We start from the raw sequence: 13,848 nt of genomic DNA, 5'->3' as shown, positions 1-13,848 counted from the left end.
AATTGAAGTAAATTATTAAAGAAATGGGAATGAGAGTAGGAATAATGTATTGAAGAAAACATAATGGGTTCAGATACATATATAGAAGTATTACCCTTGGTAAGGAGAAAGACCACTTTTTTTTGAGGAGACTGGGGAAAACACATCTGAAAAGGTATTCTGTAATTTCTCCAGAATAAAAATAATTCTTTTCCCCTCCACTGACCACCATTCAAATGCTCTCCATTAAGCTTCCACACTGGTTCTTGGATTTCTTCACAAAAATATTCCTTCTTAATATATAATTCTATTTACCCCCATCCCCCATCTTCTTTCCCATCATTTCTTTTGATTTAAGTACAGCCAATTTTGCTATAACTTGATGTATTCTTTAAAAATCATGAAGCCATGCAAAAAAATCTCACAAGAAACAGTTTAAGCAGAAAATGGAGTTTGAGGCACAACACTCAAAAACTTCAGATTAAAAAAATAGGAACCTAATGAAAACAAGAGTTTTCATTATTACTATTCACTATTATGATGCATAAATACCATAATAGTTATGGTTGAGTGCTCAGGCTGTACTTTACCACCCCCCTGTCATTTCCAGAGGGGCTAAGGTAGTAAAGTTGAACTGCTGAGAGCAAGAGGGCAACGCTGGTACCTCTCAACTCTAGAGTTGGTAGAGGAGGGGAGTGGGGTCTCACTGAGATGGTAGAGAGTAGAATAGATGGCTGGGGAGGGAGAGGAGTATAACAGCCCTCCTCAAGCTTCTATTGCCACAGCTCCTATTGCATCAGAAGACAGACAACAAATACTGCATGTTACCTTGAAAAAGACCTGAAGTTTGTGGAGGTTTGCATCAGGAAAGGTTGCAGCTTGTGAAGTAATGCAGTTTTCTATGATCTTCTTCTGTTTCTCAAGGTTGGAATATAAGCAAACACAAAATTCAATTTATGCTTAAATTGTTCCCTGATCACTTTGGAACAAATTCACATTAAAAAAAAAAAAAAAAAAAGTATAGTAGAACTGACTGTATATTGATCTAAGCAATATACAATTCCAATCTTTTCATTCCAAGTCTTAAGTGATAATTGAGGACAAATGTGCCCTCTTTACATTAGGGTACCTTTTTTCTTGTTTCTTAAACTTTGTTAATGTGTAAAGACATTTGAGGGCCAAGGGTTTTATTACTAGTTCCTTTTTTGAATTTTTTCTCCAGTGAACCAAAAGGTATTTGAATAGTAATTCTTCATTATAGCTACTCTTTTAGGGATCTAACTTGGATACATCTATGCAATCTTTTTTATTCTTATTTTAAACCCTTTTGATTTGATTCATAAGACATTTACCATGTACATCCTTATAAACCTTTGTTAGATCCTACTCTGCCCCTAGCCAGGAACCTATCATGCCAGGCTATTTTCAGCTGTTGGCTAAAACTCAAATTCTATCTTCAGGCACCACTTTCTTAGCTAGCTGTTTACTTCCCAAATTAGTATTTCTCTTATGCATCACTAGCCTTCAGTGGATAAATGAGAAAAACACAATCTGTGACCACATTTGTGTTGTTTCCTGTCCAAGTCTACCTAGTCTTTGGTAATACTTCTTAGATCCTTTTGGCATTGTCATTTGTGCATAAACTTATTACTAGAAGTAGGTAGCAGCCATCTATTTTGATAAGTCTTGGTGGGCTATTATTTTTTAGGCACTTCCTCACAAGATACATAATGGAAATAAATGTTTTATTAAAAGTTACAAACGGGTGATTCACCACTACTTCTCAATGCTTCCTTTGGTTCTTATCAAATGATCTGCCAATTAATAGCTTCTGTGGAGAAACTTCTTTGGAAGAAAAGCTGTTGTTTCCTTTCTAGAGTATCCATTCCTCCTCCTCCTGAAAAGGCTTCATATGTATTCTTTTAAATTCTAAAGATATCTCTCCATGTAATAGTCTAGGAGATTGAAGTTTCATCTCTCTTTCAGAAGATGGATAACATGTTTTTTCTTTTTTTTTTTTGATAACATGTTTTTTCAACCACTTGTAGCCACTGTCATCACTATTATCAGTTTGTTGTATTTCTTCACATTTTAGTCAGTATAGATAGTTCTGGTTCTGCTAATTTCTTGGCATAAATCTGCTCATTTTTCCATGATTCTCCAACAATCCTTTCACCACTTATGGTTTAGTATTTCATTTTATTCACAGAACTATTTCTTAATTGATAAAAATTCCTTTCCTTTCTATAGCAAAATAGGATTGCTATAAGTTTTAAGTTTGGTATCAGTATCACCGAGTCAAAGTATGCATGGTTGAGTGATTTTGGGGATGGAGTCCCAAATTGCTCTCCAGAATGGCTGGACTATTTCATAGCTCCAACAATAACGTGCCTGCTCTCCCACATCCTGTCCAACAATGATTTTCCTCTTTTGTCATCTATGCCAATCAGATGGATGAGGTAGAACCTCTAGTTGTTTTAACAGTGGTCTGAAGAATGTTTTTTTCCCCAGATGGTTTAATAGCTTCAATTTATCTGACCAACTCATGCCAATAACCAAGTCTTTGAATTTGCTTTACCCTCCAACTATTTTTACTTATATTCTGACTTTCCTTGTCTTGCTAACTTATCTCCTTAGTCTCCTTCCTTTTTAGGTTAATTCCTGGGCCTCCTTCAACTTTCTCTCACAGACCAGTATTTGAAACTAGTTTTTTCTTCAAATGTTGCTAATTTTTCTTCACCAAAATTCAATCTCTGACTTTGTTTCCGAGATCAATACCATCTCCCCTTCTTCCCTCCCTCCCCATTATCCATACGAATCCTCCTTATTTAACTCATCCTCTCTCTCTTGGAAGCCAGAGGTAAGATTCTCTGCCTTTTCTCCATAAGTTAATCTTTCTATGTTCTGATCCGTGACTGATTAGCAAATACATGAATATGCAAAACATCAACAATTTGGGTTATTTAGTAAAATTTTTTCCAAAAGCTCTATGAATGGAAATCAGTTCTTACTTATGCCTGGATTCAGCAAGCTGTTCCAGTTGCTACCTAAGTTGGAGGCTCACCCAGCTAGACTGAAAAAAGAGCTCATCAAAAGGTTCTCAGGTAAAGTTATTTTAATCAGAGTAATTTGGGAAAAAATTATCTTCTCAGGTTTGGAGGCACAGGTCATCGGAAGAGGCACTGAAGAGTTCAAAAGTCTTTGAAATATAAACCTGACCCATTTTGGCATTAATACTACAAGACAATTTAAGAGATTTTTAGTACTTTTATTCAGCAGTCAAACGAGGGTATATTCCAAATAAGCATTTTGTGCCATATCCAACGCCAGTTCAACAGACTAAGATTCCCTCCCACAAAACTGTCATTTATTTGGTCTGTCTGCAACCATCTGCATAATAAATAAGAACTGCTACAAATGTTCATATTCCAGCATATAAAACCGAGCAACAAGTATCTCAAAATAGTCATGACCTTAAAACAAATTTCTCAGAAAAAATACAACACAAGATTAAGCTTCTGCAATATTATTTCCATATAAAACACTAGTAAAATATTTTTTTTAAAAATTAAATAATGAAATACCAAACCAATTATATACAATACACACGAATGAGAGTCAAAACATCCAATTCTTGGTCTCTCTGATGGCAAGAAGAGAAGTTCTATCACATTTTGTGGCACTAGAAAGCAATTCAGTCAAGACCCCTGACTCATGAAGCACTCTGAGAAAATGTTTACAACCCCACACTTGTCCTTAAGTTGACAAGTTTAACTGAAGTCTCCAAGAAGAGAGTTTATGTTTACTTCAGTGGGTAGAAAATTGTAACTTGTTTTCTGACAACAGTCAATGTTGTCTTTTACATTATTACTCCTAGTTCAGTTATGTTTCTTGAGAATAATGCTTTGCTTAGTATATGGAAATTTATCCATTTGAAAGAGGTCCGTCCACCTTTGAATTGTCTCCCTAGTTCACACTGGCATTTACTATGGTTAAAAAAATTTTTTTGATCCTACAACTCGTTTCAGATACCAAATCAAGGAAAATTGGCAAGAACCTAAAGGGTCAGCACATTTCTAAGAAATTAAAATTGACTTCAAAAACACAAAGAATACATAAATAATCTTTCTATATGTATATCATCACAAAATTCCTTAAGTACACACTTGCAAAGCTACTATTTTTACCTTGGGAAATTTGAGAACTCAGCTAGAATGCTCAACAAATATCCTACTGCCATAAAGGTAAGCTAGACTCTTTTCTATATTCAAACCGTATTGCTAGCAAGCATAGGATAAACTTCTCATTCTCTTTCCCTCATGCTAATCTTTTCACACTCCCTTCCCAATGATTAGCAAAAATGACAATATGTACCACCTGAACAATTTGTTTCATTTAATAAAAACTTATCAAAAATTCCTTCCACTAAAGTAAACATCATCAATTTTTTTTTCCTTCTTATTCCTCTCTAAGTTACTAGCAACGGCCTATGTTCTCCGACGTTTGGCTGCACTTGGACTAGAGGGATTGCTGTTTGCATTTAAGACCTTTTCTGTGACCCGGTTGCGTTTCCTCTTGTCTGCACCTTCTTTAGACCCAGAGTCTGATGAGCTCTTTTCTTTCTCTTTGCCACTGGACTTTTCAGCTCCTTTCCCCAAATTTCCTGAAGATGTAAAAACTGAGAAACAGAATTATTTTTGCTATTTCATTAACCATGAAATTGAATTTTTTGAAAATATTTTTAAAAGCATCCCCCTCCCCATATTTCAAGTGAAACTTATTACAATTAATACAGCCATACACATAGCATTCAGAAAACCTTTTAACATTCCCTGATTCCTTCTCCCATCTCCCTTGCTAAGGGCATAGATGTATGAAGGTATCAGTATGAAGAGTATGCCTGTCACTTTAGGTCTGAAAACATTTTTAAGGTTATCCATTTTTTTTGGGGGGGGGTACAAATGTCATCTTTTAAGTTATTCAGATTTTGTTTTACTGAGAATTTGCTGTACAAAATATTGCCACATTAAATAAACCACTACTTGAACCTATAAATATTTTTTGTTACATAATTTCATTTAAAATATTTGTTCTAATAGAATTTGATTGAAGGTAAATTTTAAACATATGACTCATGGCTAGTTGTATCTCAAAGTCATTTTTAAGATTTACTTTTCTATTCTCCCTCTTTCCCCACAAATTCTTCAGCATCATTATTGGTCAATAAAACACTACTGCAGAACTAAGAGAAAATTGGGGGCACTATTAAGAAACTGCTCTCTTCAAGTTCTCTTTTGATGCTTCATCATAGCATAGAAGTGAAACTAGCTTCATGAAGGCTGCTTTAGGAAAGTGCAAGCTCCAATAGGTTCTAGCTACCCGCCTTGAAAAGATTGAACTTTGATGCAGGTAGTGAGCTAATTGTACACGTATCAGAAGACCAGTCTACTTAAATTTGAAGGCACTCATGGATAAGTTGACTACATCGTAATGAATCCATATCACTAAAAATTACAGGTAATGTTAATTATTTTTTAAAAAGACACTTTTTTTTTTTTTTTTTTTTTTTTTACAATAAAGTAAAAATAGATTGATTAGCAGTTGGAACATATTCTCTAAATGACTACTCAAGACAGGACTAATAAAAAGACTAATAGGTCAAATATTGCTGCTAAACTGCTAAGCTGAATCTGTGACACAGCCTCCTGGATAAGCCAGGTGAATGTGGTATGGCACAGTTTACATAATTACCATCTTCAGTACCAGTGTGTGGATCCACTTCTTCCTTTATTTCTTCCTTCATCTCATCTTCAATCATTACTTTTCCTGTAGAAAGAAAAAAAAAAAAAAATCAACTGAGAATCTGATATATGTACATCATCAAAATAGGTAAGTACTGTGTGAACCTCTATCCTGGAAGGGCTTATAAGCTAATAGGGGAGATAAATACAGATGAAGACATAACACAAACATAAAACACAATGGTAAATACTTGGAGCTATACTCAAATACCAAAGAGATTCCTTAGAAAGACTCAAAAGGCACTATATCCAGAGGTCCTATTTTTTTTTTTAAATAAATAAAAATCAGGTCACATTCTTGAGCAATAATCATTAAAAAAAAAAAAAAAAGCTAGTAGGAATATAAACTTTATTTCTATGATACTATAAGATCTATCTCTAGAAGTAACAATAAATCACAACAATTATGTTGCCTTTTTTTTTTTACCGGGTACCACAAAAGTCTTCTAGGCTAGTGATAAGGATCAATGATCTTAAAACAGCTAGTTATACTTGGTCAAGAGTTTACCAATGTATACTATTCTTATCTAACTCTGGTAGGCAAACTTGGAACTGATTCTTACCTTCTTTGACCTCTTGAATAATTTCTTCAGGAAGGATGAAGTTCTTCTCTGAATTAGGGAATGGAAGAATCTCAGACTCATGCTGAACATCAAATAAAGTACAGTTTTGTTTTTTAAAGAAACAAAGAAAAAAGCTGTCAATTTGGACATATAATATCTTTAAGAAAATGCCACCACTAATTAGCTTAAATATAACTAAAAGCCATTCACTGCTGATTTCAGTAGTATGAAAATAATCTGGAGTATGAGATGCACATATTTTAAAATGCTAACCATTTATCTATTTGGAAAAGTCATGAATTAAAAAAAAAAAAAAAAAAAAAAACACACATTATTTCCAGTAAAGGGGAAAGGGACCAAAAAAAAAAAAAATAAATAAAAAAAAATCAAACTAACAAAAAACCAAATTGAAACTGTCTTCAGATATATTAAAACTTATAAGGACAGCCTGCAGTTTCCTTCTGTAACCTGAGGCAAAACTAAAGGTGTAAGCTGCAGCAAAAGCTTGCATCGGGTTAAAAGTTTCTTGCCTAGATATTATAGCACACCAAGAGAAACTGGTCAAAACCAACAAAGGCCAGAGAAATGAGATAATATGTTAATACAAGGGACATCTATTCTCCAAGTGAAATAACCAAAAACATTTGAGGAGCTGTTGGCAGAGAGCATATATAGACAGAATTTTGGGAAAAAATATATAGCACACCTTAGTTAGAATGGGACGGAAGAAGAAATCATAAATATCATGGAATAAAGAACAGGAATAAATGTGAACATATCTATGTGGCAAGGAAGCATGAGCAGGCGATTTAAATCTGAAAATTATAAGACATTTTGAATGATTTAAGAAGAGGAAACAAATTAAACTTGAGTTCATTAAAGAAGGGGGATTTGCAAAGAAATATGGTAAAGGAATTTGTATGAGAAAAGTATTTTCAATGTTGCTTTCTATTTCTCTCCCAATTTGGTGAGCTAGAATCTATAGAGGAGCTGGGATTAGAACCCAGGAAATCTGTAGTTGGCTTAGTCAAAGGACCTGGATTCAAATCCTGGTTTGACAACATTTACTAGCTGTGTGATCATGAACAGCTTCGCTATCTTCATTATTTTCCTTCAAAAGGGGCTAATATTTGCACTATCTACCTCAAGGGACAACTTTGATAAACCATAACATACTATTAAGATTATATATATATATATTATATATATATATATATATAAATATATAAAATAATATAAAATATAAAATAAATATAAAATATAAAATAATAAAATAAATAAATATAAATAAAAAATAAATAAATGTATATATATACACACACACACACACACACACACACACACACACACACACTTTTGGGGGGGTGGTCCTTGCTTCCTATAAGGTAGTCTTTCTACTAGTTTGCCCATTACTTTTTTCTGTATTTTTATGAAAGAGAAAAGTGTTAACTCAAAAGAATTCCATTCAGTAAGTATTTATTATGCCCCTATTCTATGCTTGGGACTGGAGATACTAAACAAATGAAAAAGTCCTTGCCCTCAAGAAGCTCATGTTCCTATAGCAGAGAACACATTTAAAAGAAATGTACATGTGTATGTATGTATAGCCAGGTCAGATTTATGAAATGCTGAACAGCACAAATACTGCTTTGTTTTTACATAGCAAATCAGGTAAACAAAACTCTTTAAAATATTCAAATGTTTATCACAGGTTCTATAACTACTGTGCTCAAAATGTTCAAATATTCAATTTGACCTGTGGGGAAATTCCAACCAATTTTCCCTGACTGACCACCAGTTCACTCAGCTGAATGGATAAGACTTATTGTTTTCCACAAACATGGTGAAAACCAAGTCAATCAAAGGGTACTACCACAATTTCCAGAAATAAAGAAACCAGCTACATAATGGCTTGCTGAAGCAGGTTAGCAAAAAGTTACAGGCACGTACAATGCTAGGATATGGGAATCACCCAATTGCAAGAATCCCAGCTGAGATAGAGACACAAGAGGTATCCTTTTAACAGCAATCAAAAGGTCAGTGACTTTTGAATACCTATTATTTTCAGTCCCTAAAAAAACACTTTTGAAACTTAAAAGATTAATTTGTTCCTTGGTTTTTGAGATCAGGAACTTAAATAAGAGCTCAAATAAGACACAACATTTTATATATATTCACATTTTATCTTCACACAACTTCTGAGGCAGGAGTGCAAGTATTATCTCTCTTTTGCAGATGAAGAAAATGATGCTCAGTAAATGTCAAAGTCTAGACTTAAACCAAGATCTTTTTATTTAACCCATGTTTTTTTCCCTGCCTCATACCTGAACATCTTGGGATTCCATCTGGACTGGGCCAGCCTGTTTGGCTCATTACAATAGACTGTTCCATTGCAGTCCATATTCATCTGAGAGAGGAAAGGGGAGTACTGAGACAATTCTCTGAAAACTGCGAAGTTGCGATTTCCTTCCAATAACTGAATTTGTGCAGATTCTTAGAAATTATGGACCATCATTTTAGTATAGTAGAAAGAGTGCTCAGGAACACTGGGTTTTTAGTCTTGTTTTTTGCCACTAACTAGTTGTACAACTTTCAGCAAATTCCTTTTCCTTTTTGGGTCTCAGTTCTCTTATCTGTAAAATGAGGATGCAAGATGATGATCTTTAAGACCCCCTTCAAATTCTAACACTCTATTAATGGGTTCCAGTTAGCTGAATTCAACTTCAACACAATTTTACTGTTTTAGCAACTATCCCCCTAAATTTTTTAGGCAGAATTTCCACACACCTGATTTTTTTTTTTTTATAGCCAGGCACTGCTGTTTAAAGGTTTCTAAGTTTTGTAGGAACTCATTAGGAGAATAGAATTAAATCCTCTCACTTTTATTTATAGCCTAACATTGTGTTGGAACTCAACTCCTTACCAATGCTTGCATATCGTACATAGTACTTAAGTGGTCCCAGATGACTTTAGAGGAGATCTGCCGACCTATGTTCTGGCTGAACTTGTCCCTGATGCAGATCATGTGGAAGTGCCGGTTCACACCTGTAAGGGGGTAGGGGAAGGTAAACTGTTCAGGAAATTCCACCTGTTGCAGACAACTTTTTTTTCTTTTTAAGGGTGTAGAGAAAGTCTATTTTACAACATAAAGAAATGGTGGAGCCCAAACCTAGAAAAAGTCTTTCCCCTCTATTTCAGGAATATTAGTTTTGTTTTCTTGGCTATAATCTCACACAGAAGAGTATTCTCTCTCCCAAACTTACTGCTTTCATTCACAGCAACCAGTACATAGTAGGTACTCAGTAAATCTTGTCTGAATTTTAGTCCTGAATCCAAAGGTAGGTTCAAATAAAAGAACCCCAAATAGTTAATTCCCCAAATTGGCCTGGACTCAAGATTTTCCCATAGGGCTCTACCTTGACAAACAATTGACATTTCTCCCCCTCCCCAAAGCTCCAAAATAAGAGATTACCACATACATCCTTCTACCGGACTGGGGGAAGGAAAACGGGAGAAGAGAGGCGAGAAGGGATGAAGGGGGCGGGGACGAGAGGAGGGGAAAAGCTGGGCGGGGCGCAAAGGGGAGAAGCCCATGGGACCGAGAGGGGAGGGGGGAGGAGGAGCTTGAGGGACTGAGATGGGAGGGGGGAGAAGCTCGGGAGGGAGGAGGGGGGAGAAGCTCGGGAGGGAGGAGGGGGGAGAAGCTCGGGAGGGAGGAGGGGGGAGAAGCTCGGGAGGGAGGAGGGGGGAGAAGCTCGGGAGGGAGGAGGGGGGAGAAGCTCGGGGGCAGGCGATCCGAGCGGGAGAAGCGCGGGGGCTGGGATATGAGGGGGGAGGGGAAAAGGGGGAGGGGAGGGGGAGAACCCCGAGGAGCTAGGATGAGAAGGGGGAGGAGAAAGCTCGGGGACAGGAGAAGGGAGGGGGGAGAAGGATGGAGATGATGGGGAGGAAGGGGGAGGGAGAAGTCCTGAGGCCTCAGGGTAGGAATCGGATAAAGGAGATGAGACCCCCAGAGACCGGGCTCCCTGAGCAGCTTCCCAAGGGTGGGGAAGTACGAGACCCGCCCCTCCCCCCCGGCCGCAGCTCAGGCCTTCCGCCCGGCCACGGCTGGCACTCGAGGCCGCGGCTCGGGCCAGGCCTACGCTCCGAGCGCTCCGCCCCTCCCTGCTCGCCTTCCCTCACCGACAGGCTTGTGCCCCAGCATGGCATGGAAGAGGCACACTTCCACCTCGGGGCTCCACACCACGACTTCCTCGGGCGGGCCTGGCGCCGACTCCACAGGCCCCTTCTCACCGCTACCGCCAGGGCCCGATCCGGAACCAGCGCTGCCGCCGCTGCCGCCGCCGCCGCCGCCACCGCCGCCGCCGCCGCCCGCGCCCGATCCAGGACCGCCGCCGCCGCCGCTTCCGCCGGTGGCAACCTCGGCTTCCCCCATAGCTCGGTCCCGGCTAAGAGAGCAGCGCAGCTGCGGAGCGCTGCGCGCGCGGCCCCGGCGCCCCCTGGCGGCCGCTCTGCGCCGTGCGCGCCCCCGCGCCTGCGCCCCCGGGGCCGCGCCTCCCCGACCCCAGCCCCCTGAGACCACTGAACTAGCCTGCTCCTGACCACTCTCACGGACCCCCCCGGGCCCGGCGTTCCCTGTGTAAGGGGACGCTGACCCTTCTGGTCGAGACATATTTCTCGGCCCAGTCCACAGCTACGGCCGACCTTTGCTGCGCTTTAATTTCCCCAGCAGGAAGTACCCATTTAAAAACCCCTTTAAACAAGACCAAGAGAAGCAAACCCGGCCGGGAGATTTATGAGACCCTGCGGAAGTGGTAGTGGGTGGGGTCGGTGTAACAATCCTATTATTACCTTAGATGAGAATCAGGCCTTGATTTAAAAAAAAAAAAAAAGCTGCACTATTATTCCCGCCCTTTATTCCTAGGGCAGTCATTCGTGGAAATGACCACGTGGGGCGAGTGGTGCATTGGATCTTGAGCTGTTGGAATCAGAGATTACTCCAATCGCTTACTTTGCAAATAGGAAAACAGGGTCAGAGGGATTTAAATAACTTGCTCAACGTCACATAAACTAGTCCCTGAGCGCCGGGCTTCTCACTCTTAAACCAAGTCACTCTGGACCTTATTTTTCCCCACTAGTAATATTGCCAAATCCTTAGTAACCCAGACTGGGCTTATTTGTATTGGTGGGAAGGAAAATATTTCCCCTAACAGCCTTTGGCATGAAACTTAAATACTTGATTCATATCTTTCACTCTTTCCCCCTCCCTCCCCACACTCTCTGAGCGCGAAAGACCAGGAGATGTGTGCGCTCAGGTGTTCTGCATTGTCATGTGATACATTTGCAGATTGTAGCGTCCTTGTCTGCAATAATAGTTATTTCCGAGTGCATCAGTGAGGAGCTTTCTTAATATAGTGCCTGGCGCGTAGGAAAAACGTAATAAATGCATCGCTTGATTGGTTGATTAGGTGTATTCTGTGTCCAAGAAGTGTTGAATAGTGGTCTTGGAGGTACCAAAGATTTGGGTTTAAAGTCATATCATCAATGTAGTCTTAGGACAGTGACAATCTCTCAGTGTCCCAGACAAATAAGAACATAAAACGCATCGTTTGTGCTGATTTGGAGAGAAAATTTCTTCTCCCAAAGATTCCTATATACGTTAAATCATAGGGATTTTCACTATTGATCAGAGAAATGCAAATTAAGACAACTCTAAGGTACCACTACATACCTCAGATTAGCTAAAAATGACAGGAAAAGATACTGAGGAAGGTTGGAGGAGATGTGGGGAAACTGGGACACTGATACATTGTTGGTAGAGTTGTGAACTGACTCAATCATTCTGGAGAGCAATTTGGAATTATGCCCAAAGGGCTATCAAACTGTGCATAGACTTTGATCCCGGAGGGTTTCTACTGGGATTTTATCCCAAAGAGATCTTAAAGAGGGGAAAGGGACCCACTTTGGGTATATTTTTGAACATGCATTTGGAGAAATGCAAATTGAAAAAATTCTGAAAGGCTAACACATACCTATTAGATTGACTAATAGGACAGAAAAGGAAAGTGACATGTTGGAGGGAATGTGGGGAAAATGAAATATTAATGTTGTGGAAGCTGTGAACTGATTTGATTATTCTGCAGAGCAATTTTAAATTATACCCAAAGTATTGTGCAAAAATGTTTGTGGCAGCCCTCTTTGTAGTGGCAAGAAACTGGAAACTGAGTGGATGCCCATCAGTTGGAGAATGGCTGAATAAACTGTGGTATATGAATGTTATGGAATATTATTGTTCTCTAAGAAATGACCAGCGGGATGATTTCAGAGAGGATTGGAGAGATTTACATGAACTGATGCTGAGTGAAATGAGCAGAACCAGGAAATCATACAGGGCAATAACAAGATTATGCAATGATCAATTCTGATCAATTCAACAATGAGGTAATTCAGGTCAGTTGTCTTGTGATGAAGAATGCCATCTGCATCCAGGAAGAAGACTGGAAATTAACTGTGGACCACAATATAATATCTTCATTTTTTGGTTGTTTGCTTGCTTTTTGTTTTCTCTTTTTGATCTGATTTTTCTTGTGCAGCATGATAAATGTGGAAATATGTATACAAGAATTGCACATGTTTAATTTATATTGGATTACTTGCCATCTAGGGGAGAGGGTGAGGGAAAAAATTTGGAACACAAGGTTTTGCAAGGGTGAATGTTGACAATTATCCAGGTATATGTTTTGAAAATAAAAAGTTTTAATAAATTTTTTTTTAAATCGGGGATCAAAAAAATACTATGTCTTGGTCTAAGAGAAAATAATGCTTAGAGGAAGATTATTTTAATTAAGTGGTTTTCATAGCATTGGTCCTAAACTTGCCTCACTTAGGTTTTTTAGTTGCTATCTAATAGTCTATCTCCACAAATTTGAATTTGATTTCACATTCTTCTATCAGAAAATACCAATTTTAGGGCAGCTAGGTGGTGCAGTGGATAAGAGCACTAGCCCTGAAGACAGGAGGACCTGAGTTCAAATGGGACCTCAGACACTTAACACTTCCTAGATGTGTGACCCGGGACAAGCCACTTAATCCTAATTGCCTCAAGCAAAAAAAGAAAAAAGGAAGGAAAATACCAATTTACAAAACATACAAACTGGGTATGATTACAATTAAATTCACTGAAATGTTCCTTAATTAGTTGCCAACTAATGTTTAAATATAAAGTATGGGCCAGGGTGATAGAGATCTTAACCTGTGTGTGACCTAGACCCCTTTGGGAGTTTTCAGATGCTTATGAACCTCATATCAGAAAAATGTTTTAAGATAAAATAAAAGAAGATTATGCTGTGTTTATAGACCCCCAAATTTAAAATCTTGACTAAATTGATCAAGTCAGTCAATTGGTTGAATCAAAAATGAAGATAAAATATTTCCTGAAATGCAAATGTAATGAAATTTGTTTTGTTTGAACAAAAACAGATTATGGCTTTGCTAAACTGCAGAAT

General features: G+C 38.3%; 1 protein-coding gene across 2 annotated transcripts; it reads right to left on the bottom strand.

Annotated features, from left to right (window-relative positions):
• Positions 1-3,226: 3,226 nt before the first annotated feature.
• On the bottom strand, positions 3,227-10,815 carry MRGBP (MRG domain binding protein). Of its 2 annotated transcripts, none has more exons than XM_031951733.1 (5): positions 10,526-10,815; positions 9,267-9,388; positions 6,344-6,425; positions 5,731-5,805; positions 3,227-4,657 (listed from the first exon to the last, which is right to left on the bottom strand). In XM_031951733.1, exons 1-5 carry the CDS (start codon positions 10,776-10,778, stop codon positions 4,467-4,469), a joined length of 723 nt encoding a protein of 240 aa, XP_031807593.1. In that variant the 5' UTR covers positions 10,779-10,815; the 3' UTR covers positions 3,227-4,466. The 2 variants fall into 2 exon arrangements, with proteins under 2 accessions (XP_031807593.1, XP_031807594.1); XM_031951734.1 differs by having other exon boundaries at positions 5,743-5,805; positions 10,526-10,789.
• Between the last annotated feature and the right edge of the window lie 3,033 nt (positions 10,816-13,848).

Source organism: Sarcophilus harrisii, chromosome 2 (assembly GCF_902635505.1).
Source record: "Sarcophilus harrisii chromosome 2, mSarHar1.11, whole genome shotgun sequence".
NCBI classification, from domain to species: domain Eukaryota; kingdom Metazoa; phylum Chordata; class Mammalia; order Dasyuromorphia; family Dasyuridae; genus Sarcophilus; species Sarcophilus harrisii.
Note: the sequence above shows the minus strand (reverse complement) of the source record. Positions and strands in the feature narration are given on the sequence as shown.